This window comes from Phoxinus phoxinus (genome assembly GCF_949152265.1).
Source record: "Phoxinus phoxinus genome assembly, chromosome: 2".
NCBI classification, from domain to species: domain Eukaryota; kingdom Metazoa; phylum Chordata; class Actinopteri; order Cypriniformes; family Leuciscidae; genus Phoxinus; species Phoxinus phoxinus.
Window position 1 is genome coordinate 24,659,136 of NC_136877.1, and position 27,867 is coordinate 24,687,002.

A 27,867-nucleotide genomic window follows, 5' to 3' on the forward strand; every position below is an offset into this window, starting at 1 on the left:
TCAGAAAGGGAGGTCATGGATAAATATATTTCTGATTCTTTGGCAGACGGGATCATTCGTCCTTCATTGTCTCCCGCTGGTGCGGGGTTCTTTTTCGTTGAGTTGTTGGCAGTTGTTGGCAGTTAAGTTAGCATTGGAAGAATGGTGCCACTGGTTAGAGGGTGCGGGGGAACCCTTTATTGTCTGGACAGATAATAAGAACCTTGAATCCACAGGTCTGTTAAACGACTGAGCTCCAGGCAAGATCGGTGGGGACTTTTTTTCGGTCGTTTTGACTTTTCGCTCTCGTACCGCCCGGATTCCAAGAACATAAAACCCGACGCGTTGTCTCGTATCTTTGATCGCTCCGAACGCCCATCTACTCATTGTCTCTACACTCACATGGGAGGTCAAGTCGAAGGTCCGCACGGACTTAGAAGGGGTAACGCCTCCGCCCGATTGCCCACCGAAACGGTTATTCGTGCCGGAGGGAGTCCGGTCCGACATTATCAGATGGGGTCATGGTTCCAATGTGGCTTGCCATCCAGGAGTTAGTCGTACCAGATTTCTGGTCAAACAATGATTCTGGTGGCCCGCTATGCTTGTGATATTCGGGATTTTGTTATGGCCTGCTCAATTTGCGCCCATGGTAAGACTTCCAATCGACCCCCTGATGGGTTGCTTCAACCGCTGTCTTCGAGACCCTGGTCCCATATCACACTAGATTTCGTCACGGGCCTCCCACCCTCCCAGGGCAAGACAGTTTTTTTTACTTTAGTGGACCGGTTTTCGAGGCGGCAGATTTTATTCAATTTTATTTTATTCCCAAATTACCCTCAGCTAAGGAGACAGCGGTTACTGTCGTAGATCACGTCTTTCGCATCCATGGCCTCCCGACGGACGTGGTTTCCGACAGAGGGCCCCAGTTTATATCCAAATTTTGGAAAGAGTTTTTGTCGGTTACTGGGGGCGAGTGTTAGTCTGTCGTCTGGGTTCCATCCCCAGACTAACGGTCAAGCTGAGCGAGCTGGTGTCTCACAATCCTTCCTCCTGGAGCCAGCAAATCTCTTGGGTTGAGTACGCTCAAAACTCGTTTCCAGTTTCGTCCACAGGCCTCTCTCCGTTTGAGTGTAATCTAGGTTACCAGCCACCTATTTTTCCAAGTCTGGAATCCGAAGTCGCGGTTCCCTCTGCTCACACCTTCGTCCAGAGGTGTGGCCACTCATGGAGAAGAGCCTGTGAGACTCTCCTCCAGGTGGGAGCGCGCACCAAGGCTCAGGCCGATCGCCACCGGCTAAAGCCTCCTGTATACGTTGGTCAAAAAGTGTGGCTTTCTTCCAAGAATATTCCTCTTCGCTCCGTTAGTAATAAACTGGCTCCTAAATTTATCCGCCCGTTCACTGTCACTAAGATTCTTAGCCCAGTGGCAGTCCACCTCAAACTCCCTCCTGCGTACAGGAGAATTCATCACGTTTTTCACGTTTCCAAATTAAAACCCATGTTTCGTTCTCATATTAATCCGCCTGCCCCGGTCCTATTTATTGTTTGTGTAAATAGTTTGTCGAATATCTCCAAACTCAGCGGTGACACTGACGACATTGATGGTAAATACCCTTAAACGTTAAAAAGATGATATGACAAATGTTTCACTTTCCTTGGACACTGCAACCTTTTCACGAATATATATGACTTAACCTCAAAGACAGACGCAGGTAATCACTTGCGCTAAGTCGATGCCTCTAATAGGCTTAAGTGCAAATCCACGAAGCCTCTGTCCAAATCACCATGATAAACAGTCTTGTTATCATTATTAACTTATTTAACATGCAATACACATGCACAAAGTTCAAAACAAGAAGGCTATAGCCTTATGAAAAAAGAAAACGCGAATATCGCGGTTGCTGCAGTTACTTGCATTCCTCTGCGATTGGCTTTTCAGTAGTGTAATATTGCGGTTATCGTGACAGCCCTAGATTAAATAACAGATTATCTTCATCCCACTAAGAGAAATAAAGAACATCTGACTGTACATGAATCATTATATCAGAAATCACTGGTGATCAGGCATTAGAATGAATGAAAAGTCAGAGTCCGGTTCTTCCTCTGCCCACCTCGACTCTGACCAGCATCTCTATTCTTTTCTGTTTCACTATTCATAAACCTACCATTGTTCACTCGCAATTGGATCCTGCTGACTCTTTTATTTACAGTCATGACAATAAGAAGGGTTTTTATTCCACAAATGCACAGTGGATGCACAAATGCACAATCTTGCTCAGTATCCTGCTTGTAGCTTTACACCATAGTACTAAGGGTAAAGCCTTGCAATTAACTTGAAAAAAATGATCAACTAAACTTAATAATTTCCTTGACTCATCCTCTGAGACCAATGGTAAGAAATGTAAGCACAGAAACATGCACATGCAAATTGCATTTGTAAATGTACTATTGGATGTTTGTGCATCCTATTATTAAATGGTAGAAGTTTGTAGCATTTTCTGATTGTTAGGACAGAACAAATTGTTCTACGAATAACTCTGCAAATGAATGTGTCTCTTCATGTGTTTGGTTTCTTATTACCAACAATTTATTCTTACCAACAGGTAGATAAATGACACAATTTCATCTCAGTACATTGTATGAAAATCTGAATATCATAACAGAGTCTCAGAGCTGGAACATCTCTTTGCTCTGTCCGTATGATCTGTTGAACAAACCGGCCCATCTAAGCGCGAGGAGACGGCCCCTCTCTGTGATGAATCTGGACGGTTTCTCAGTGAATCATTGGAAGCAGATTGGCCATGCCAGCCTTCATACAGGCAGATATATTTCAGCCTCCTATCATCACTGTAGCGCCAGCAGATGTTTTAGCCCAATGGCTTCATTCATCCATCTGCCCATTTCTTACATATCTCTCTTCGTCAACCTCAAATGCTTAATTTTCCTCACCTAGAGTGTTAAGAGATACAGGTGTGAACCATTTCATTGTACCATTGGAATTTTAAATATTTGTAATGCATATTGTGAGAAAAAAAGGCCTCTTTATCAATAATATGGTACCACTACCATGTTTGTTTGTGTGCTTAAATTTGCTGAATTGTCATGGTCATCATGTCATCACAGAGCACAAAACATAAATTTTCTTTACACAAAACCTTCAAATAAATTCAGTGTAATGAACTCTCAATGATGTAAGGCATGGAATTATAAAAATACAACAAATGCACTTCAGTGCAAATCAACCAACCATTTTTAACTCTTTTCTTGTTCTCTAAAGGTATTTTTTCATTTAAGCTTCTTTATTTTTACATTCTGTCCAAATACACAGCAACATTTTTTTATTTTTTATTTTTAAGTAGCTCACTTTTTATCCAGACATTTCTCAATTTCAGGTTCCAATTTTAGTTTGTTTACAATACAATAAATATATACAATATTGTATACAATACAATAAATAAATCTTAAAGAGATGGAAGCTAAAAAAAGTTTACTATGTTGAAAGGTAGAGCCAACATGTAAATGTCACCCTCAATGATTGGGATAAAATAATAGATTTAACTTTCAAGCAGTAGTACCTTGAAAGTAATTAAACTGAATTGATATGTGTTTTAAGGTTTATATTTGGTGATACATGATGCTTTCTGGTCCTCAAATGTGATTGGATGTTCAAGAGGGCTGCTATATAGTCCAACAGCACTGGGACTTTTGGACTGTGTTTATGGCATCCCATACATTTTTAATATAACTTTATGTTCTGTTTCAAAGCAATATCATTCAGAGTTGGAAATTCACTCTAAGGAGAATTATCCCCTCCAAAAAGCCATAATTTTGTACTCTGGACTTCTAAAAAGCAGCATACAAAAGACATTCTCTTTATATCACAGTAGAGGCTCCAGCCATGCTTTTGATAAACACATAAATTGGCCCGCCAAATCAATGTTTCATCCTAAAATTCCTGCATTTTTATTCAAGTAGATTATGTCAAGACCGTCTTGACATATATGTGCTCGAACTATTGTTTAAGAGCATGCGATCAGAAAAGGCACATTCTGTGTTATTTGGTGGAAAGGGAAACGCAACTAATTGGATATGCCAAATACGCTGAGTTCAAAGAAGTGTTAATTACTCTGATATAAACAAGATTAAGAAGTCCTGCTGAGAGCCCCATCCCTATCACTCAAAGCACAGCTTCTTTCTTCCTCCGAGGACAGATATAAAGGACTAAGGAGCATGGAGGAGAGATAGAATGAGGGCAGAGAGAAAGAGAGTAAATTAGGCAATAAAAGTCTAAATCTTTCACACAAGGCTATGGAGTGAGGCTGAGCTGCAGTTTGAGTCCAGCTCTGTTCAGCTTATGCATTCATGAGTTATTACTGCTGGAACAATCAGCAATTCCATGGTGAAATGTCCTCTTTATGCAGACAACCTAGTGATCATAGGAAACCAGAATACACCTTCACGCTGGGAAATTCTGCTTTATGACATACTCTATATGGCTACCTTGATTTAAAAATCAGAGCATCGGGAGGGTCTGGCAGTGAATGGAAAGAAACATTTTTTTATCCCAATATGTATTGGACAATGAAACTGAAACACCTGGTTTTAGTATGGTGTAGGGCCTCCTTTAGCAGCCATTAAAGCATCAATTAATTGTGGGAATGACAGATACAAGTCCTGCACAGTGGCCAGAGGGATTTTGAGCCATTCTGCTTTCAGAACAGTGGCCAGGTCATTATGTTATGCTGGTGGCGGAAAACATTTTCTGACTTGCTCCTAAAAAAAAAGAAAAAAGGAAAAAGTGGCTCACAAATATTTAGATCTGGTTATCATTCAGGCCATATGAGATTCAACTTCACTTGCATGTTTATCAAACTATTATGTCCCCAGTCTTGCTGTGTGTATTGGTGCATTATCATCCTAACACACGGCCCTGAACCATTAGGTGCATGTGGTCCTTCAGAATGGTTCGGTAGTCCTTGGCAGTGTCCATCAGCGTCCTTGCCAGCGTCCATCAAGCAAGGGAATGCCATGATACTGCAGCCCAAACCATCACTGATCCACCATGTGCTTCATTCTGGGCACACAACAGTCAGATGTTAAGCCTTTCTGGGGCTTCTCCACACCGTAGCTCCTATGATGTGGGGAAGACAAGGTGGACTCAGGGAACAATACATGTTTCAAATTGTCCTAGCCAAAGATTTGGGCACCAATGAAACTGACACTTTCATTGGCACAAGTGACCAAAGGTGACTCTGTGGAGCTCCTGTAGTAAAAACTAGAACAAATAACTCTAAACAGAAAGCGTGACCTGGCAGAATATTTCTGCATAGTCGAGTGATATAAATTACAAGCTCATTGATCACAGTATAAACAGATAGAAATGGCTTCAAAAGAAAGTCTGTGCTCATTGTGACACTGGTTAGGTTCAGACAGAGGCATGCTTTCTCCTTCACTGTAATACATTTAGGAACATAAGAGACAGAAACTTAAAAAACTCTTAAACCTCATTTTCCATAACTGTCAGAAAAAGTTCAAATGTAGGTGTTACTGGGGGAGGACAGTCAAGCATCTGTTGCAGCAAAACTCATATTTGAGCTGCGCACCCTAAGAAACCAGTCGCTGTTTTGATCATCATATTAAAGTTCAATGTTGATTTATTGTTTTAATGGCTTTTATTTTTTCAGTGCCTATTTTATTTTGTCACTGCTTATTATGTGTATTAACGATAAGTTAGGGTAGTTCACCCTAAAATGAGAATTCTTTCATGAATTACTCACCCTTATGTCGTTCCTAAACCCGTTTCGGAAATTTTTATTTTACATTTTTGGAACAAATGAATGTCTCTTTTATGAAATCTGAGAGCTTTCTGTCCTTCCGTTGACAGCTACGCAACTACCACATAAAGAGATAGTAAAACTAATCAATATGAATTGAGCAATTTAGTTAAAATTTTCTGAAGAGACATTTTCATAATCAAATGCTAGAATCTGAAGTGTCCCGCCACCTACATGATAAATATAAGCTGGTGCTAAAACCAGTGTTGGGCAAGCTACTTGGAAAATGTAGTGAGCTAAGCTAGCAGTTCAAATGTAGCTTCACTACACTGAAGCTACCACACTGGGAAATGTGATTCTATTCCGCAGCAGCAATATGGCAAAAGTAGCAATTATTTTTTTATTATTTAATTTTTATCTTGAACCAACTTTTTTCCAAGTCAATGCTATCTCAGCGATCAATAAAACTGTCAGTCAAACAGATGGGCAGGCATCATTTTTCAGTTAAATTGTTTATTCAACAACTGTTCCAAACAAATTTGGCAACAAAAAAACAAAACCATATAAAACCATATCTATGTAAGCCTGGCTCAGTCGGCCCAATGGCGGCATCCGATCAAAGGGTGAAGGAATACGATACTGTCTTTCCTCGTGGCAAAGTAATTTTATGCATTTTATCATATATATTATATTATTTCATCTGACTCCATAAATTAAAAGGTTTTAATGATATCTGTGCATCAAAATGTGAGCCAATTTCCAACAAGTCAGTTGGAATAAAATCAAATGTTTACAATTTATTATGTCAGGGAAATGTATCATGCCAATTTCATAATCAATTCAAAGATATATACAAAACATCAAATACTCTGGAATAAAGAGAAAATATGCAAATCTGACATTAGAAAATACATGAAGCTTAGAGTCTTGGTCACTCTCAGCATCATTGACTTACAAGTCGCCACATTTCATTATATAGACAGAAAACTTATTTCACATGGAAACATGTGCTAACAATGGAAATTTGCATTCAGAGGTTACACATTTTGAGAGCAGTAGGCCATTTGCCTGGAAGACACACCCTCCTGTGTGCAAGATATTTCTAAACTCTTAAGAACTATTACCTTTTGGTTTACTTTGGGAATGAGACATTTGTACCAGTCATACTGAGACATTTCAAATGATACCAAACATGTATAAAACTGTATGATAATTGTTCACATTTAAACTATATAGATTTTGGGTGATCGATTTGGGTAATTCATTTTATTTTGACGGGTTGCCATGTAGACCTTTGAGTCTCTCTGTGTTTTTATGATATGACGATAGTTTTTGTCTCAAATCAAGCTAAAATGCTTTTGAAGTGACTCTCAGAGCAGCTGTGTAGATGAAGTGCATGCATTCATGTCCTCATACATCATGCGTGCCTTAGTGTGTGTGTGTGTGTAAATGAAACTGCGCGTCTGCACCATTCATTGACACACGCAGATCATGCATGATTAATTTAAATAGTCTTTATGCAGTTTAATATTCACAGACACTAGTCCATATTGCAATTTTATTTAAGTTGAATGACCTACTTTTCTGGCAAATGTGACAAAATTGTTCAAGATCTGACAAATTCCGCGTTACAGTAGGTAAATTCCGTTTATGCCTGGATTCCACGATTCCGTGTTTTACGCATCGCGGGAATGAAATCAAATGGCCCTATGGTTGCCAATCGCCATAAAACACAAAGAAGAAGAAGAAGAATATTTGAGCTTGAGTTTTAGAAATACTTTCTCGATCACTTGTCTACACATTTACTATATGAATAAAATAAAATATGCTTTCCAATGGGGCGAATGAAGTCTGGTTTCATATTAGTCACGCAAACCGCTGAGCTCGCACACAGTCTGCTTCGGTACAGAAAGACGACAGCACAGAGCAGGTCATATGTGCGAGTAGGCACATACCAAAAAAAACATATTGAACCCATTTGAATTCTGCACAAAATACTATATTTTAAAGCGATGATGAGGGGATTAGGAGGAGAAACAGGTTAGGGATTCGGAGGAAACTGTGGTTTACTGAGCTCAATGGCTCTGGCCGAGCTGTGATATAAACTAAACGCTATTGGTCATTTAAAAAAAGGGGAGGAGATGATCAATATATCCAGGTTTTGAAAATAACAACTGCTAACCCGCCAAATGCAGGTCAAAATTTACTTTAGCGGGTATCACTAGCCAATTTGTTGTGTTACTGTGTTTACTCACTGCTGGGAAAGTTCTTGTAAGCCAAATCTGCGCGGATTTAGCGCAAATACTCAACTCGAGTCATCATGATCTATTAAATACAGCGTATTGCGCAGAATCTGCGCATTTCTGGCTTACTTGAACATACACGTCACTAAGCAACAAATCTGGCCATTATATAAAGCCATCGAGTCTCTTCGGAAAATTTGGACTCGCTCAATTCATATGGATTATTTTGAATCTCTTAATGAACTTTTTGAAACATCAAAGTGGTTGTTGCATAGTTGTCAATAGAGGGACAGAAAGCTCTCGGATTTCATCAAAAATATCTTTATTTGTGTTCCAAAGATGAACGAAAGTCTTACGGGTTTGGAATGACATGAGGGCGAGTAATTAATGACAGAAATCTCATTTTTAGGGTGACCTATCACTTTAATGTGCATTGAGAGAAGCCAGGCCAGCTATAGTCACTGGGATGCACAAGTGCAATAAAGAGAGCAAGAGGACCAAATCCATAAATTAAGCAAAATCCTGGAGAGATACGGCCATAGCAGGGGTGGCTGCTCGAAGCATGACATAAATAGAGATTTTTAAAAAATCTAAAATTTAAGTAATCGAACAGAGTGATTGTGCATTCACAAGGGGAGTGGCCCGAAGGGTGACCTGGGGCGCTGTTTTCTGTCTTTTTACTTATGCCCAGAGGATGACTCAGCTGTCGTTTGCTGTTGACTGACAGGATTAATGAAGCTCTTCACAGCCCAACCCGTAGATCAGCGCCTGCTTGTGAGAGCACAAAAGCTCCTGGCACACAAGGAGGAAGAAAAGAGAGACTTTCATTAGAGTTTATTATTCTCTAGTCCCCCACGTCAACCTCGCTCCCCAGCTTCGCTCCAGAGTGAAGAGTCATTTAGGCTCCATTCTTGGCACTCATTGCACATGTGGGCAGAGTGCGTAGTGCCACATGTGGAGGGTGCTTTTTAGACGGGGCTTGTAAAGCTCCAGCTGCAGGCAACATTGCACCATAGTATGAAAGCAGAGATCAATTTCCCCTAATGATACGATTATTTCTATGTGATGTCTCATTTCCACCTATTCACACTCATGCACATAGAGGGGACGACAATGGGGCATCTTTTTGAATTTTTCCATTCTCGCCCTGTAAAGCTCACCATCAGAATATACACAGAGCCACTTGCACAGTGAATCAGTCTGTTTTTAAAGACACTGGAGATCACAAAATGGATCTGGCGTATTAATATTCAAATCTAATAAGAAATGTTTTTATGTAAGAATGATTTTATTTGGAGAAATCTGCTATATGTTATGAAAGCAGCATCTCTTCCATGTCAGCTTTATTAAATAAAAAGGTAACACTTTGCAATAAGTTTCATTAGTTAACAGTTAACGTGAACTAAGAATGAACAATAATTCTACAGCACTAATCTTAGTTAATATTAATGTCAACATTAACTAATGCATTATCAAAAACAAAGGTTGTATTTGTTAACGTTAATGCACCATGTCCATGAACTAACATGAACAAACAATGAACAGCTGGATTTTCATTAACTAACATTAACAAAGATTAATAAATACTGTAACAAATGTATTGCTCATTGTTAGGTCATGTTAGTTAATGCATTAGCTAATGTTAACTAATTAACCTTATTGTAAAGTGTTACCAATAAAAAATACAAAAAAATTCCCACGCCTATGTGAAAGTGATGTTTTGACTGAGATCATATGGTTATGCATGTCAAGTAATTTGATAAATCAGTTATTGCTATGGTTGTTTTATTCAGCAATAGCAAGAACATTATTGTTAAAATTACTTGTATTAGAAGGCCCTGCGGCTTAATCTTAAAAGCATTCATAAATATAAACCAGCATATATTATGAACAGTGTCAAATTATCACTATTGAAGCCCAGGCTTTTTTCAAGAGCATGACCTATAATATTTTGATAGCTAAATGATTCTAAAATGTTTACGAATTTAAGTTCTATCTTATATGGAGATGGATTAGTTAAACAGTAATTCTGAAATAAGGTTAAACAAAAGTATGCATCACTTGTGATTAAGACACTTTTGGTTTATTGAATATAAAAGTGCACTGTCATGAAGATGGAACAGATTACTAAACAGACTGAATGAGGAAAAGAGGAAAAGATGCATTAGCAGCCATTCTTAATAAAGAAAAGGAAAACTCATTACTATGTTAAGTTATGCAAAACAAGTTCAAATGAATTACGGGGAGCCTAATAAATCTTTCATCGTAATCTGATCACCCCTGAGACAAATGGAAGATTATAACATTAATGTGACACATCAGATAATAGGGAAGCAAATCTGAGAAAATTTTAAGCTAATTGTCTTAGTTTTCTTGTTCCACCCTCATAGTCACATACTCTCTTCAAAGATAATGGATGCAGAATCTGAATCATCACACACTTCCTCCATAGGCTTTGAAGCAATCAACTCCAACATGAAGAATGATCAACAAGGCACCAGCATTGTGATGCGAGTACAAAATGCTGTATTTTGGTCTTTGCCCAGCACTTTATTGCACCAGAAGAAAATAACTCATTTCAATCAAACAAGCCTTTGTTACCAAAATACAATTTAAATCTTGAGTTATTTGTAAAAAAAAAAAAAAAAGAAAAACACGAATTACCTGATTCTCCCATTGGACTGATTTGTATTGTCCCTACAGGGAGGTTGTGCAATATGCAGTATTGTACAGGCAGATGTGCATCTTAAACTAGAGGAATCCAATTGAGACATGTCAAATTGAAATAAATTAATGAAGTGACAAAAAAAAAGAACAATATGTTATACCTCAGTCAAAAAAAAACCCTCATTAAACTTGAGTTTGTCTTTCATACAAGGGTCTTAATCAGCCCATAATGATTGATGAACCCTGAGCTGAATTTGAGAAATTTGCATTTCAGAGCAAGTTCTTGCCCAGAAATTAGCCCAAATAAAGATATTGCTGTTGGATGCTAAACACATATGTTGGATCCAGGGATCTCTTTGATTTTCAGCTGATACACAATGGTACCCTGCCAACCCCTGGGATATCATCATTCTATCAGTGAGGCCTGAATGTCCGCCAAGCTGCTGGCAGCAAGACCTGGCAAGAGCTGAGGACTCCAGGACGTCTGAGCAGGTTGCATATAAGTGCTGGATGCTCTGGAAGGCAGAGAATATGGCAATCCAGTGCATTAAATGTATTAAAATTCCCAAAGCCTGCCAGAAAATGAAATCAATGCATGTTCAGGGAAGCTATCTAGACACATTCAGAGAAAAGGTCAAAATTTTAAAAAGACTGGCTAGAATAGTATTAGAACTGCAATAGTAAAAGGCATACCTAAATGTGCCATTTGTTAGGTTGTACAAAATGTTTCAAATAAATCATATGCTTTGTGCCTGTGTCAAGTGGCATCAATATGCCTTAATTGTAGCCCAGCTTAGAAGTATATCGACTGTATTAACCTGCAGACATGTCCGATGTCTTTCTCAGACCTGTGAGACATTCAAACCGAAATGCACCCAAGGAGAAAAGCTACTCTATATGATAATATGGCCATGAAACATCTATTCAAATAATATCTGAATGAGAGGAACGCTGTCATTTACCTGTCATTGTGCTGCTTCAGTATACTACTATTTACTTTATCTGGAAACGCTACGTTTTCAGCTTTATCTGGAAGTTTTTAAGGCTACGCCTACATTAATCCGGATATATTTGAAAACGGAGGTTTCGTTTCAAAACGGTCTCTGTCCACATTAGCTGGAATGTCGGAAAACGCTAAATTCACCTTACAGTGCATGCGCAGACCCTCATAAAAGTTCACTGAGATGATACAAATAGAACAAGACATAGTAAAGTTATCACGCAATTCTTCTGGCAGGATAATTTTATTTAGCAAAATATCTCACCATTCACTGATGCGCCCAGGTCGCACTCACCATTATATATTTGGTCTAAAGTGTAACTGCTCTCATGTTTTGCTGCAGGACAATAAATGTATCTATTGCACATGCAAGTTAATTTTCTGTCATCTTTGCAGGACTGTGGTATAAAGAGTGAGCAAAGTAACATATTTTAGCTACATATTTGCGTTTCTAAATGTATCCACTTTGGACAGTTTTCAAAAAGCTTTGTTTTCGTTGCTAAAAACACAGTCTCAGTGTGGACGGAAGGTCAAACCAGAGAGAAAAAGATGTGTTTAGAAAACCATATTAGTGTGGACAAGACCTACAACATAAATTGTAGCAAATGCGTCAGAACATCAACTTCATATGGACATTCCCTAAAGCCCTAAATGGTTTAGCTCCTGTGTATTTAAGGGATCTTCTATCGCCATATAATCCATCGCGCTCTTTAAGATCGCTAAATTCGAGGCTTCTGGTCGTACCTAGGATAACTAAGTCCACTAAAGGAGGGAGGGCGTTTTCACATCTAGCTCCTAAACTCTGGAATAGCCTTCCTGATATTGTCCGAGGTTCAGACTCGCTCTCCCAGTTTAAAACTAGATTAAAGACGCATCTCTTTAGCCAAGCATTCACATGATGCATCTCATACCTTTTATACTACAGTAAAATCAGATCAAATGCATTCATATTATGAACAGCAGCTACGCTAATTATTTCCCATCTGCCTTTTTTGTTGTTATCTCGGGACGCCTGTCCCGAGATAACTCAAATAGAGTTCGTCAGCTCCAGTTATGTATCCAGCCTCTCATGGAGACTTCAGATGCCCCAACGCCTGTGATGAGACGACTCGACGCCTGTGAAGAGACGACCCAACGCCGGCGATATGTTATGCCCTAAATTTTATGATTCACTAACTGTATTTTTGTATGTATATTTTTGAAATGCATTTTCTGTAAAGCTGCTTTGAAACAATATGTATTGTGAAAAGCGCTATACAAATAAACTTGAATTGAATTGAACATTCTGATTAAAAAAAGACAAAATCCAACATGACCTTATGGAGTAAAAATAATTGTGTTTGTTAGATAGTGGTTCTACTAAACATGTGACAAGTATGCATATTATGACTTCTGCTTTTTTATGAAAACAAAATTAAATGTTTAAAGCTACAAATTTCTGCAATGATTGAGATTTACATACACAAACACATTTGTTGCACCCAAGTAAATCGAACAAGTAAAGCGTATGTTCATTGCTGATTATGGTATTATAGTACAGATTATGTATGTAACTATTCACAAAGTAAAAATGATCAAATAGCTCATTAGTTTATCTCTGTGTGAAGAGATAGAAATTGTGTGAAGCTCATAGAAATTATATATACCATCTCCCTATTGCCACATCTACAGACATCAGATACTTATTTTAGAGCTGTTTGTTATTCAATAAAATCAATGTGAGAATTTCAGACCTGTTGACCAGTTTTTACCTTCTTAATCGTTACTGTTCATATTAGCCTTTTTTTTTTTTTACTTTCCACTAGCACCACATGATCACCTTGATTAAAGAACAAGCTATTACCTTTTACAGAATTTAAGTGTTCTTGGTACCTTTAATCAATTGTTCGTTGTAACTAAGATTTTCTTAGTTGCAATTACTCCACTTGCTATTGCAACTAACATTCATATTGTTGAAAATGCATTCAAATATAAAATGCACTGCAAGTTAAACAAAATGATTTGTTTTAATGGTGAATTTATAATGTATTTAATTTGTAACAGATCTACAAGACCAGGGAAACCCATCAGGTATTCCCAAAATATAGTTTGCTTTTGTTAATTTATGAAGCTTCTCTCAAAAGAGATGAAGCACATGGCAAAACATTTCTGAATTTGCAGTTCTTGAACAGCTGCTGAACCATCAGGCGAGTAAATGTTAACAATGTAGTCCGACCGCCAGTAAATGTTTAAAAATCATGATCTTTATCAAGTTTATTATTTGAGATCATGTTCTGGTAATATCAGTCTTTTATTTTTTTTAAGTCACCTTAAAAGGGACTAAAAAAACCAATGACATCATACAGTGATCAGACAGTTTTATTTAATTCATATCTCTGTACACCTTATAGTTCAGAAAGGGCATTTTAACACTTCCACATTTCAAATTGTTTGCTGTCCTCATCAGCTTTTACTGAAACCAAGCCAAAATCAAACAGTTGTCACTTTACCACTGATTATGACAAAAGAAAATATCAGTGAAGAGTCATTGCTTGTGTATTGTAAATTGCTAATTTTTTGTTCACCTGGCCTACACTCTGCAAACATCACCTGCCTGACTTTCTGTGTCTTTATCACTGTAACAATTGTGCGTTATGGCAATGTAAAGATCTAATTTGTTCCTTATCTGAAAAACCTGCAATGCATAAAATCAAACAACCCATGCGATGCTGTATATTGAGACTGAATAAATAAGAGCTGAGTGAGGTTTCCATCAGATAAAATACACTTTATTACTAACAATTAACCTTTGTTACCCATCGAGTCAATGCAGATAATGTGTCTGATACAGGACAAAAAATCAAATAAGTAAAGCGCATGTTCATTGCTGATTATAGTATTATAGCACAGTCCTTTATCCTACAATTACTGTATCATCGTCTGGGAACTCGTAGAAAGGCACCTCCAGATTGAGCGGAGCAGGGCCTTTCCTAATGCGACCAGATGCGTCGTAATGAGAGCCGTGGCATGGGCAGTAATAGCCACCATAGTCACCAGCATTAGCAATGGGCACACAGCCCAGATGGGTGCACACACCGATGACAATAACCCAGGTCGGGTTCTGAACACGTTCTTTGTCGTGCTGGGGGTCCCGGAGCTCTGAGAGATTGACATCTGCTTCAGTTGCAATCTCTTTTTCTGTTCTGTGACGCACAAACAGGGGCTTCCCTCTCCATTTGAAGGTCATGTTCTTACCCTCAGGGATGTCTGATAGCTTGACTTCAATCTTGGACAGAGCCAACACGTCAGCTGAGGCACTCATGGAGGAGATAAACTGTGTGACGACTGTCTTGGCAGTATATACTCCAATCACAGCAGTGGAACCTGTGACCAGATAGGAGAAGGCCCGCCGGACATCGCCACTCTCTTGTGAGGACTTCTTTGAGTCCAAAACCTCAGGTCGGCGATAGTCAGAGAAATCAGGGATCTTGATGTCTGTGTGGGCGAAACGCACTGAAGAACGAGCTAAAAAACAAAGAATGAAAAATAAATTGCATGAAATGAAATGTAGTGACAGGACACTATATTGACCAGGCCGCATTGTCTAATCATATTTGGCCAGTTTTAGATAAAAAGCATTTAATGACACGGCATTTACGGAATTTATAATGGCACTAATTACCAAATCTGCATTTTCTAAATTGAGTAAATGTATAATGTTATACATCAAACAGAATGCATCTCATTTCATATTTGGATTATATATCCGTATGCACAAAGTAATTAAACTGACATGCTCTCTATATCAACAGACCATTGGGGAAATCTCATTTGATCTATATGACATGTATTCACAACATTATCTGTAAATCAATCAGATATTCAATGTGGCCTCAATATTATGCTGGTATATAAAACATCCAAAGACATTAATAAAATGTTTATAATATTTTCTACTTTCAACTAATGATCTGTTACACATTGTTGTATAGCCAAACTCATATTGGTAATCAAACAAGGGCTGTTTAGCTTGTCATGGCCAGGGGTCCCTGGGTCTGTAAATGTTATAAACTCTTGATCATGTTTAAGATTCTTCAACTAACGTTAGCTACTGGTCACTTATCAACTCACTCCGAAACTGCTAATATATAACATTAAATACACTGCTTCTATAAGAGCAAACTAGTTGATCTTCTACGTTAGCAATAAGTTACGTAAGTTAACGTTAGGCCTATCTTAGCAAGAAACTATTAGCTAGATTTATCCTAAAACATAGCAGCTACACGAAATTACCCGAATTCTACAATATCCTGGCATTTAGTTTACTATGTTGTCGTAAGCCGATCATTAAGGACTTTGAAATGGCAATAAAGTTATTTCACCACAAGAGTCACAGGCTGATTTTCTAACATCTTACTTACGTAAGTTAACAGCAAGGACATTAGCGAGGCCTAAGTCAAGCTAACTGATGTAGCAAGTGAGCTAATGTTTTTCGTTATACAGTATGCATTCAGCACAAATTAATAATAATACAAATTCGGCATTACCTGCGTACAACTCTACAAAAACAAGAAACTATCTTACAATACACATTCAACATAGTGATTTAATCGTGCCCTTGAGCGAGCGCCCGCTGCACGACCTCCTCGCGCTACGATGAGACCGGGACCCTCGATTTCACCAAACCGTGCAGTGAGACTCACCGTTGAGGCTGATGGATACGGCGAGGCCGCTCTTAGCGCTCTGCCCAGACAAGGACTCGCGGCACAGGAACGGTTTCTTCGTGTCCATCAACAGTTTATCGGTCTTCATGACGACGCCGGGTATGAGAGGCTTTAGTGGACCCGCCACGACATAATTTGTAGCTTGTAAGTAAGGGGAAAACGTCCCCGAACGAGCAGCAAGGGACATCATGTTTGTCAGCTAGCGGCGCTGAGATCGACCTTGCCGAACTGAACTGATCTACCGACGGCGCTGACGTATGCGCGCTCCTGACGTCAACGTCTAAGAGACGGGGTGACATCACGTCTAAAGTTTTTCTACAGTTTTACCTTTTGGAGAAACCATTGAGATTGTTGTTAGCACACCTCTATTTCACAATAAATCTAGTTCATTCACAAAAACAAAAATAGTAGGCTATGTGATGAACCTGTTTTAAGAATACACTGGTATTGAAAACATGCATGAAAGAAAGCAATGATAAGTAAAAACCTTTCTGGAAAATCTGAAGTCGGCTGTGATCTGGAAGAGTAGCTGGTTCTAGTAGCCATGACGCTGTGGATTAAAATGAGAGAACAGCCTATATCTTCTGTAAAATTCATGAAACCATTTCAAATGTAAGAATGTATTGAAACCAAATAACAATTCTTCTGCCAAGTAATGTAGTTATGTTTAGCAGAATTGTTGTCAAGCATCTCAGAGATGTAGCAGCAAAATAACACTTACGTAATGTGGTCACGTGTGTGTTTATTGAGTATTTTAGAACAGCTTTGAATGTGGCTTAGTTTGAAGTTTCTTTCAAATCAAGTAGCTTTCTGTTGGTCATTGTGAATTCACAATAACCAACTTGAACCTGTTGCAAAATCTGTTTCTGGCAAACCTTTCACCATCATGCAAAATCCTGGTTGTGTTTTGTTCCTATTGGAAATTTCCCTGTAGAGATTTTGGTAACATTTTGCAGGGCAAAAAAAAAAAAAAAAAAGTCTATTTTCAGTAGTGTATAGATATATGAAATACAGTGCACACTGCACACATAAGTCAATGCAGCAAATTCATGTGACCAACTTAAAAATGAGAAAACTCCTGATTATGTGTATTCCTATTTTAATAACTGTATTTTGCCAGCAAAAGACATCAAGGAAGATTTTATTTTATTTCGTCTTTTACGTGGTGTTACCCAAACATCCCTCTGTTGCATTTACAGATTGGATTTGCATACTCATGGCTATTACAAAAGACTGTTTCCATGAATATCTCCTGAAGCAATCCCATTTGTATATTCCTGTTTATCTACACTGACTGGGTTACAGCTTGTCAAGTTCCCACAGCCCATTTTAATAAATCCAGTAAGTACGTCTGATTTTACTGCCTGCTGTTGCCACAGCATCAGCTTTGATCAATGTGATGCAGTTTGCCTGCAATTGAGCCTCAGCTATTTGAGGCTGCATTTCCTTCTCTGTCAACTGAAAATAAACGCTATTGACATTTTTAATCTATGAGTATGCAGTTTGGCTCGGGCGTTCTCCAGACTGTATCCGTTGTGTCCCTCTTGACATTTGCTGTTTCCACAAGGCTGCTTATTAGTTTCATTAGAAAGGGAAAGTCCCAACTATACATCTCTAATTCTTCAGGGAGACAGCAATAAATTACAAATATGTTTGTTTCGGAAACAGGGCAATTTTTTTTTTCCCAGATAGAGGCAAGTTATAAAAAAACAAAAATACTGTAGGCTATACAAACTTTGATTAGACATAGGCGGAGTTGAAGCATTTGTAAAGCTCAAGACTAGCATGAAATCTTATCGCTCAAACCACTGCCTGCTGCTGATTACTTTTAGACGGAAAAGGCTGCTCTAGGATCAGTTTTCTCTGTAATAGCATATTGGCGAAACATATTTGGCAAACGATCTAGTGGGGATCAGTGTTTGCGCTCTGGAGAACGTCATCTACAATGTGTTTTTTGCTGTGTTGAGTAGCCAATCACAAACAAATGGCCAATCAGAGGTGTTTAAGTTAGCACTGAACAAAAACTCTGGCATTGGATTCTGAGCTCTGCACACTCACAAATCCTCTCATTGTAATAAACAATTATTTAAATAAGATATGTAATTGTGCAGCAGCCTTATTGATTACAACAGAACTAAGATGTGTGACAGCTTTTTGAGTGGTTTTAAAATACCATTAATGTCTTGTCCTGCATACATTATGCTTACTTTTTTGGTTTTGGTTTGTGAACCTGCATGCTTTAATAACAAATACATTTCCTCAGCTTTACCCTGGAGTTGGTTCACCCTCCATCTGAAGGAGACAGAATGCTGCAGCTTTTGTTACAGTATCTTTACAACCCAGACTGGCAACGTGCCTGAACACGTTCCTCACCCAAGGCCAGGCTGAACTTCCTGTCCTTTGGTTGTGACATAAAGAGAGTTTATCTCTAAGAGAAGTAATCCCAGAGGCAAGGATAGAAGAGCCACATTCAGAGCACAGGCCACTAAGACATTTTAAGTCCCTTGTATCATGCCGCTGCTCCTGAACTGCTAACAGCACATTAAAAGCTGACAGACGACCACTGACCCCTCGCATCAGACTCGGCTCTCCATGGCTCTCCATTGCACCCATGTATTATTTTCGCACAGCTGGACACCGGCTCTTTGAGAAGGGGATTATGTCACAGACGTTTTACGACAAGTGCCATATCTGGTCAGTGACTGGTCAGACACTGCGTACACGCACACACATTCAGAGTTGTGTACCCACACTCAACCAGAGAGAGTTTCCAATGATAGCGTCACTGCCAAAGCAATTAATCCGCCTGTCTCTTTAGATTCCGAGTGATGCAAGGATTTCCAGTGTTGAACTTCCACTTCAAAAGCGCTTTACAATGCCTACATGAGGACACTAAGAGGGATATGTCTTTCTCCACAAAATGCTACTGTAGTGGGGATGAAAATAAATGACCCTTGGTTCTCTGTTCTCTGGCACTTTAGAGAAAAACGAGAATGAGATTCAGGTCAATGCTGCTTTAAATATGCAATGAGTATCTTAAGCTTCCTCCATGCGATTCATCGATTTTCTCATTCCATCATCCTCAGACCTAATGAAGGGCTTTCATTTTTTGATTGTGTAACCTTTCCGTCTAAAATATGATGAATCATATATCTCAGAGGACTAAATACATTTTAATCAATCGACTTTTTCAGTATTGATTAGTAGCTGGAAGAAGAAAGTTATTGCATTTGGTCATGAAAGAGGGGACAGATATGACATCATATTTGATTGGTTAATACAATAAAAGAGGAAGTTAGTGGGTAGAGATTACATCCTCCTGGACCACTGTGATCAATCCATTATACCTGGAGGGAGTTTCCCCTTAACATCCTCATTAATCTTAATGGCAAGCAATCCGGTGCTGCCATCTTTGGTTAATATTTTCTGTATATATATATATATATATATATATTTTTTTTTTTTTTTTTTTTCAACATTGATAATAAGAATAAATGTTTCTTGAGAAGCAAATCAGCATATTGATGATTTTTGAAGGATCATGTGACACTGAAGACTGGAGTAATGATGCTGAAAATTCAACTTTACAATCCCAGGAATAAATACAATTTGAAAATATATTTAAAAAAAACAGAAAACAGTTACTTTAAGTTGTAATAATATTTCACAATATTACTGTTTTTACTGTACTTTTGACCAAATAATGCAGCCTTGGTGAGCATTGAAACTACCCAGAACCCGGAAACAATAAAACAACAACAACAAACAGTTAAGATGGTTTCAAGCTGTTAGAATCCTATCAAAAATTAGGGACTGGTAAAACATCTACTATAATATACTGTTGTTGTTTTTTTCTTCAGTTTACATGTTACTTGGACATCAATGGAGACAGATATTTTTGCTGATATTATATATAATGTTGCAGTTACAGCATCTTCTGTACCAGTAGGGGTAAAATACCAGACACATTGTCTCATCCACGTCATTCTGCTTTATCAACTGCCCTTGACCTTGAGCAAGCCAATACTGAAAAGTTTAACGTACACTGGTGTTTTGTTCATATTTTGCTCATACTAACTTTGTACAAGTTGTAAACAGAAAATGATCTCAGCATTACTTGTCTGTGCCTTGAGGTTACAATTAGCATTTGTATTGAGTTGTGTTATCACAATAAGTAATCTTGTCTTCCATCTACTTCAATTTACAGAACACAGATGAAGAGATTTCGCTCCCTGGATAAAGGACATGGTTTTTGCCTCATACAACATGAATGAGGTATAGTGTTATCACTGCGAATAACAAATGACTGATGATACATGGTGATTGTGCATATACTATCACTGCATGAAGTGAACAAATGCTTTCCACACTCATATGTGTTTGTATGGGAAATACCAAACTGTATCAATGACAAAAACACAGTCCCACAGAACATGCTGACACGCATAAAGAAAAAAGTGCATACTGCCACTTTAAAATAATCTGCTAATATTAAAATGCAGATCTTGTCTTGGTCCCAGATTGTGCTCAAGGGCAATAATGTCCATCTCACCCTTCAATAGCACATCACCCTCAGAACCAATAATGCATTAACATCCTATTAACTGGGACTTAAAAGTGGCTTTGTAATTGATAAGGAGGTTGGATGGGAGGACTGAGAGTGACAGAAGGCGTGGCGGGAACCAGATGGGATACTATTATCTAAATGAAAATCTGAAGTGTCAGACTGTGTCTAGTTTCTCAGTGCTTTTTGGAACAAAGTGGCAGAAATAAAACAGTTGATTTATGGTCAAACTAATTGTGATAGTTTTGATCTGAATTTAAATTACACACTCCCTTCGCAGCTTTATTATACTGATTAATTGCCGTATAAGAAACGAATTAAGTGACTATACTGGGGCATGAAATAAATTTGTATTACATTCTTCCAAAAACATGGTTTTCATTCTGAATGTAGGCTATACACATTTCATAAACTACAAATTTGAGAATCCAGCGTTGCTCTGTTTTATGAAAAATGTTTTCAATTGGTAAAAATGACACATATTTACAGATTTACTCTGACAGTTAGATTGCTGCTTGTTTGAAGAATTGCGCGATCCTGGTACTAATGCTGCTGATGCCGTCTGGTATCTTCTTCCTTGCGGATTGGTCACCTGCGCTGACAATGTCATCAGATGCTCCAGGCAAGGGAAAGCATGCAGAAACCCAGATAATGTCATCCCTGGCATTCGACAATTTCACGCTGAGCGCAGTTCAGATCTCACAGCCAGATAAGCTGTCACTGATGCCAGTTCTCCGAACTCTTAACCAGATGCTTGGTTGCTCCCTACAGTCCTTCCACAGCGAACTCGGGATGTCTCAAGCAGCACAGTGATGGGACACGTCAGTGCTGCCTGTGGGACTGTTTGTGCTGATGGCCTTATCTCAGGACAAAGGTCTCTGTCTTCAAGCCAAGGCAGGGAACTTTGTTCACTCTATCAGGGGACTGCGAAGAGACAAGGAGAGTTTGGTGAAGGAGAAAGAATCAGCCACACATGAATAGCTGAAACGATGTGTTTATGTCCTTAATTGTGGAGATAGGCAAGGGCATTTTGGGCCTTTCAAAACTTCTTGGTCATGTCTCTACTTCCATTTTAGATTCCGATCATATTTATCTGGCATTATGCTTTTTGCATGTGTTAGAGGGACGTGCTTTAAAGACAATTTGCTTAGCAAACATACAGGCAGTGGATTAATCACAGTCTAATCCTGTAAAACTTGAAAGTAGCAGTAATGAAGAATTATCATACCATATTAGGCAACAGCATGTCATATTATTGGATTAAGAATCTGTCAGTAAATTCATCAAAATTCAATAGCTAATCTGAAGCAGATCCCTTTTGTACAGGTAGTGCTTAAACCAGAGGATGCCTTTTAATTCCCTGTTATTATTCGCAAATACAGAGAGATAATTAATTATGCCTGTTCATTAAGCACTCAGGGAACAAGGTTTGTGTGTTTGATCATGCTGACACTAATGCGATTGATGGCTCACTGGTATTTGAAGTCATGTTGCCCTACAAAGTATGCCTACAAGGTTATTATTTTGCTTACATTAATTTGATTCTATACGCACAAATCACAAATGGATATTTATATTTTAAGATCTGTGTTTGGAAAATGAGAACCTTCACTGCACAAGCATGCACTAATTAAGAAATCAGAGGATCCTGGGACCATGGATGTTCTGTCACAGCCTTTGAATCATTGTGGTTGATCAAGTGACTTGTCTAGGGGCCAGCAGCTGTCAGAGGGCAGTATGGCCCCTCTCAACACTGATTATGCAAACTGTTATGTAGCATATACGGCTAATGTTAATATACTATAATTTCTTCCTCCCTGTCTGGTAATTCATCTTACTTCTGGCCTCCCCATTTACAGCTCCTCGCCTGTATATTCTGCCTGCTAATCGAACGGAAATATACACCAATTACTGTTTGATTACTGCATATCACCTCTCAAGAGCTCTGTAAATCAAGTGAAATCGCTTTGTTGCATTCGTTTTCCAAATGTAAATCTTCCCACACGTAAGAGATGTATGGGGTTGTTTATATACATACATATACCTGTATACCACTCTCAGAAAAAAAGGTACGCAAGCTGTCACTGGGGCTGTACCCTTCTTAAAAGGTGCACTTTTGTACCAAAAAGGTACATATTCATCCCGAAAAGGTATATTTTGCACCTAAAAGGTACATATTCGTGCCTAAAAGGTAGCCTACAAAAGTGTACCTTTTACAAAGGGTACAGCCCCAGTGACAGCTTGCGTACCTTTTTTTATGTATATATAAAACTAGTTTTTAGAGTAAGAAGAGCAAAAAAATTAGGAGCATATTTGGAATCCACCATATGTACATCATTAATGCGATTACATACAACAACTTATGCATTCCCAATGTAATGCAGTGTACTCTATATTTGTCATGTAGGCCTATGTGTCATTATTCTGGAACTTTTTAGCTTGCATTAATTAGCTCATGTGTTCTTTTTGTTCAGTTTCCCCACTTTTCCTTGGTTACCATGGTTACGAATATGATTGGTTCTTTCTTTCAGCTGTGTGTCATTAATGACCTAATTTGCATTACTATTTAAGTTCTTGTGTTTTCAGTGTTCAGTTTTCCGGTCTCATTTAAGTTAAGCACTGTTTAGGTTGTGTTTTCTTTATTTACCTGTTCCTGGAGTAATCTGTCAAGTTTATTAAATAAATGTTTTACAATCATTTTCTTCTTTGTGTGTTTGCTGCAACCCCATGCTAACAATATTCGTTAGATACATATATTTTTGTATTTACATACATGCACTTATATGTTTAAACTGCATTGTAAATGTTCATAGTTATGTTTTTACGTTTATTCATGTTTACCTGGTGTACATGTCAGCAGTATTGGAAACAAATAAATTCATTCACATGCATCCCCTAGTGAAAATAAATATACCAACATGTATTTGAAATACATTTTATTTTATGCTTAGTATATAAAAAATACATTTACATATTTATGTACTTAATATAAATACCCTGCAATTGTACACTGCATTTATACTTATGGTATACTACATTGATATACTTAAAAGTCTGTTAAATTGGAACCACTACTTTTGTTTTAAATGCATTTTAGTTATTTGGAAATAGTGCTGAGGTCCAACTAAAGATATACTGTACCTAAATATATTTGATTGTGCTAAAATGGAACTTGTGTCGTCATTCTCGTGTTACGCTTTGAGTTTGAGCTTCCACACAATGTTTGTTCTCGCGCGTCAACCAGGTTCGGTTGAGCTTCTGTTGTAAATGTGAATAAAGGCATAAACTAAATATTTTTGTCATATAAAGCGATTGAGTATCTTCAGAAAAATAGGACTAAACGGCTCAATTCATATGGATTAGTTTTACGATCACTTTATGAACTTTTTGAAGTGTCATGTAGCCGTCAATGGAGGGACAGAGAGCAAAATGAACGAAAGTCTTATGGTTTGGAACGACATGAGGGTAATTAATGAAATAATTAAAATTTTTGGGTGAACTATCCCTTTAAAGGATTTGTATACTTGGTATGAAAGGTATTTTAAATACATTTTGGTATAGGTTTTTTTTTTTCATTACGGTCATTACATCATCTTGAAGTCTTTAAGACTTGCCTTGCCCAGCACCACATCTTAAAGCTTCTATCACTTTAAAGCCTATTCATCACTTTACAAGTTACAACATCTCTGTTTTTATATCAAAACAGAGTTTTAAGGGTTTTGGGTTCTTAAAAGGGATCACTTGGGTCAAGTCTTATCTCGTTGTCTTAATGTTGTTTGCCTGGAGCTAAAGTTTTCAAATGGTAAGAATGATAATTTTCCGTGGGACATTATTTCAAAGAGTCATGCTGTGCTCTGAATAATGCTTTACACCTACACACTCTTACAGATTTATTCATGTCTCAGTTTACCTAGAAATATTTGATGAGTTAAAGAACAAGCTGGCAGAACACTGCTGAAGAAAAACTATTTTTTTTTAAATACCTAATGTTGTTATCTGTTTGTTTAACTCTCTGAACGGACAAAACAGTTTCACAACAGCTTAATATACAACATAGGACTGCCCTTTATACACTTTTAAGCCCTATACAAAACCAAAAACAGGACATGAGAGTGCATGAAAGGAAATATGACTAAACAGTAATATGTAACTAAAGTAAATTTAAGAGCATTATCGGAGATAATATATTTACCTTAAATAATCTCAAAGCATTATGTTGTGAATGTGTTCTGTGGTAATGCCCACAACAGTTGTTATGAACAGGTATTTTAATGCAAAAATAGAAATATATTTATATACACAATCATGAGAGGTAGAATTAATGTTCTGTTCTTTGACTACACGCACTTGAAATAACAAAATTAAGAATGCAATAAAAGAAAGAAAGCTTAACATCACTCAGTAAAATGCTTTAGTTTTTTTTATGGTAGATTGTCCTTATTACTGTAATCTTCCCTCAGTCACTAGAGAAGATCTGTGTTAGATAATGACACACACACACACACACACACACACACACACACACACACACACACACACACACACACACACACACACACACACACACACACACACACACACACACACACACACACACACACACACACACACACACACACACACACACACACACACACACACACACACGTGGGAGATTAACAGATCTAACTACACCTGAGAGACAGTGCTTCATTATCAGTCGTTATTAACATAATGCTCTGACTGCAATTAAAACAACAACAACATCAAAAAATCATTATGATTAACATTCCACTCAGCTTCTTGTTTCTCGTGATATAACGTTGTTGCAAATAAAGTACAAAGTGTCTGAAAGAGATAAAGTTTCAAACACACACAGAGAGAGAGAGAGAGAGAGAGAGAGAGAGAGAGAGAGAGAGAGAGAGAGAGAGAGAGAGAGAGAGAGAGAGAGAGAGAGAGAGAGAGAGAGAGAGAGAGAGAGAGATGGACAGGAAGAGATGTGATCGGAAGGACGCATGCAGGGATAAACACAAATCCTCTCTCTGTAACTGTGCCAGGAGTCCACGCCTCTGTGTTTCTTCTGTCTGTACGCTGTCAGAACAGAGTCCAACATACTCCTGTCTCCGGTACGTGAAGAATTCAATTACGTGTCCATGTGCAACTTCCCTCTCTGTGTGTGCAGGGAATGTCTGTATGGAATGCCAATGTTGCTCTCTCCCACAGGGGAGTGAGGGGAAGGAGAGAGCCACAAAGTGAAAGAGTGAAGATATCTCTGTACAGTGGGCATCAGTGAAAGATCAAATGAATGAAAGGGCTACTGAAGTTGGCTAGCAGGTCTGACATATTCATGTCTACATGACAAACATGAATCCGTTGGGCTATCTAATGGGAAAACTTTAAAACAGTTGATGTATGATGATGTGGCTCTCTGCTGCGTTGTGGTAAGTTTGCTCAATCCCCACATAAAGCGAGCCATGAGCTATCACCATTTGTGCCCTTGAGCAAGACACTGAACTCCAGGATGCTGCAGGGAAACCAGCCCTCTAATAAGTGTCCGTACAGTCGCTTTGGACAAAAGCATTTGCTACATGACTGCTGACTTAAACTACAGCTTGAATCATAGTTCAGCACCAAGGACAGCTCCCTGTTAATTAAAAGTGCAAAGCATTCATGTTGTATCTGTGTACATGTTTAATAGGGTAATTATCTGGTGTTTGGATAACACACTTCTGTTTCAAGACATGTCTCCAGCCATCCAGTAATTATTTAAATAGCATAGCTTTTCTTTAATCAATTTCCATTCAAGATGTTTACTGCGTACAAATGCTCTCTTATACACTAGCACATAGGATTTTGATATGAAACTTGAAAATGTTGCATTCAGTTTAGTTACATTTCCCTAAAATATTTTCGCTTTTTTTTTATTTAAATGGATCTTTATCTTGCAACCAGAAATCTAACCTTGGTGAAATGTGTACACTTTTTATTGAGTACACCCACATTCACGCTTTTCATTTAACTCCTATTAACTAACTAATACCCCCCCCCCCCCCCCCCTCTCTCATGCACACGCACACACACGCATGCACACACGCATGCACACACGCACACACATACATGCATGCATGCACGCACGCACACACACACACGCACGCACACACACACACACACACACACACACACACACACACACACACACACACACACACACACACACACACACACACACACACACACACACACACAATTAAGTCTGTGTGATTTTATGTTGATCTTGATGTTTAGAGGGAGGATTTCTCTAGAGTTCAGAGAATACATTATGATACATTTTAAAAATAATTTTGCATCGAACAATAAAAGCTTAGTTTTGTTATTTCAGTAACATTTCTGTGAATCTCTGCCCTGGATTTTTTCTACACAAACATTTTCATTCCAGGCAGCCACACTTGAAATATGACTGAATAAACCCCTTGAAACAACCCCTTGCAGAGCCATTTCGTCCCCTTGGAATTATAAGGTTCAATGACATTTTTGTCAAAATTTAGTTATTCACATATTCTTATTCTGTAACAACTTATTTACATTATGTGATGTTGTTTTTTAAGTTGTGTACATTTTGGAACTTTTTATTTAGAAAATAAAAAGGTTATTTCTACACAGTCGAATGGAATGCAAAAACTTTAAAGCTCAATATCTCAAAACCAGTCAGAATGCAGATAGAACCTTATAATTCCAAGGGGACGATTTGGTTCATTTATTTGAGGAAGACATTCGCCAGCTGTATATAATCCCAATTCAGCTGTCATCAACTCATTAATCTCTTATACAGGAACTTCATTTTCGTTTTCAGTCTGAATCGCATTATTGCTCGCTGATACTCAAGTATGTCTGGCCTGATTCACTGACATAGAGGTTATTATTGAGCTGTAATGCAACATTGTTTCAACTCACCTGGTAC

At 38.1% G+C, this 27,867-nt stretch overlaps 1 protein-coding gene and 1 long non-coding RNA gene across 3 annotated transcripts in view; both read right to left on the reverse strand.

Annotated features, from left to right (window-relative positions):
• LOC306992347 overlaps positions 1–27,867 on the reverse strand; it is a 162,962-nt gene that overhangs the window by 84,164 nt on the left and 50,931 nt on the right. The gene's annotated exons all lie outside the window — the stretch shown is intronic.
• uqcrfs1 (ubiquinol-cytochrome c reductase, Rieske iron-sulfur polypeptide 1) lies at positions 14,006–16,874 on the reverse strand. Its single transcript, XM_079604948.1, has 2 exons — positions 16,346–16,874; positions 14,006–15,167 (listed from the first exon to the last, which is right to left on the reverse strand). Exons 1-2 carry the CDS (start codon positions 16,554–16,556, stop codon positions 14,557–14,559), a joined length of 822 nt encoding a protein of 273 aa, XP_079461074.1. The 5' UTR covers positions 16,557–16,874; the 3' UTR covers positions 14,006–14,556.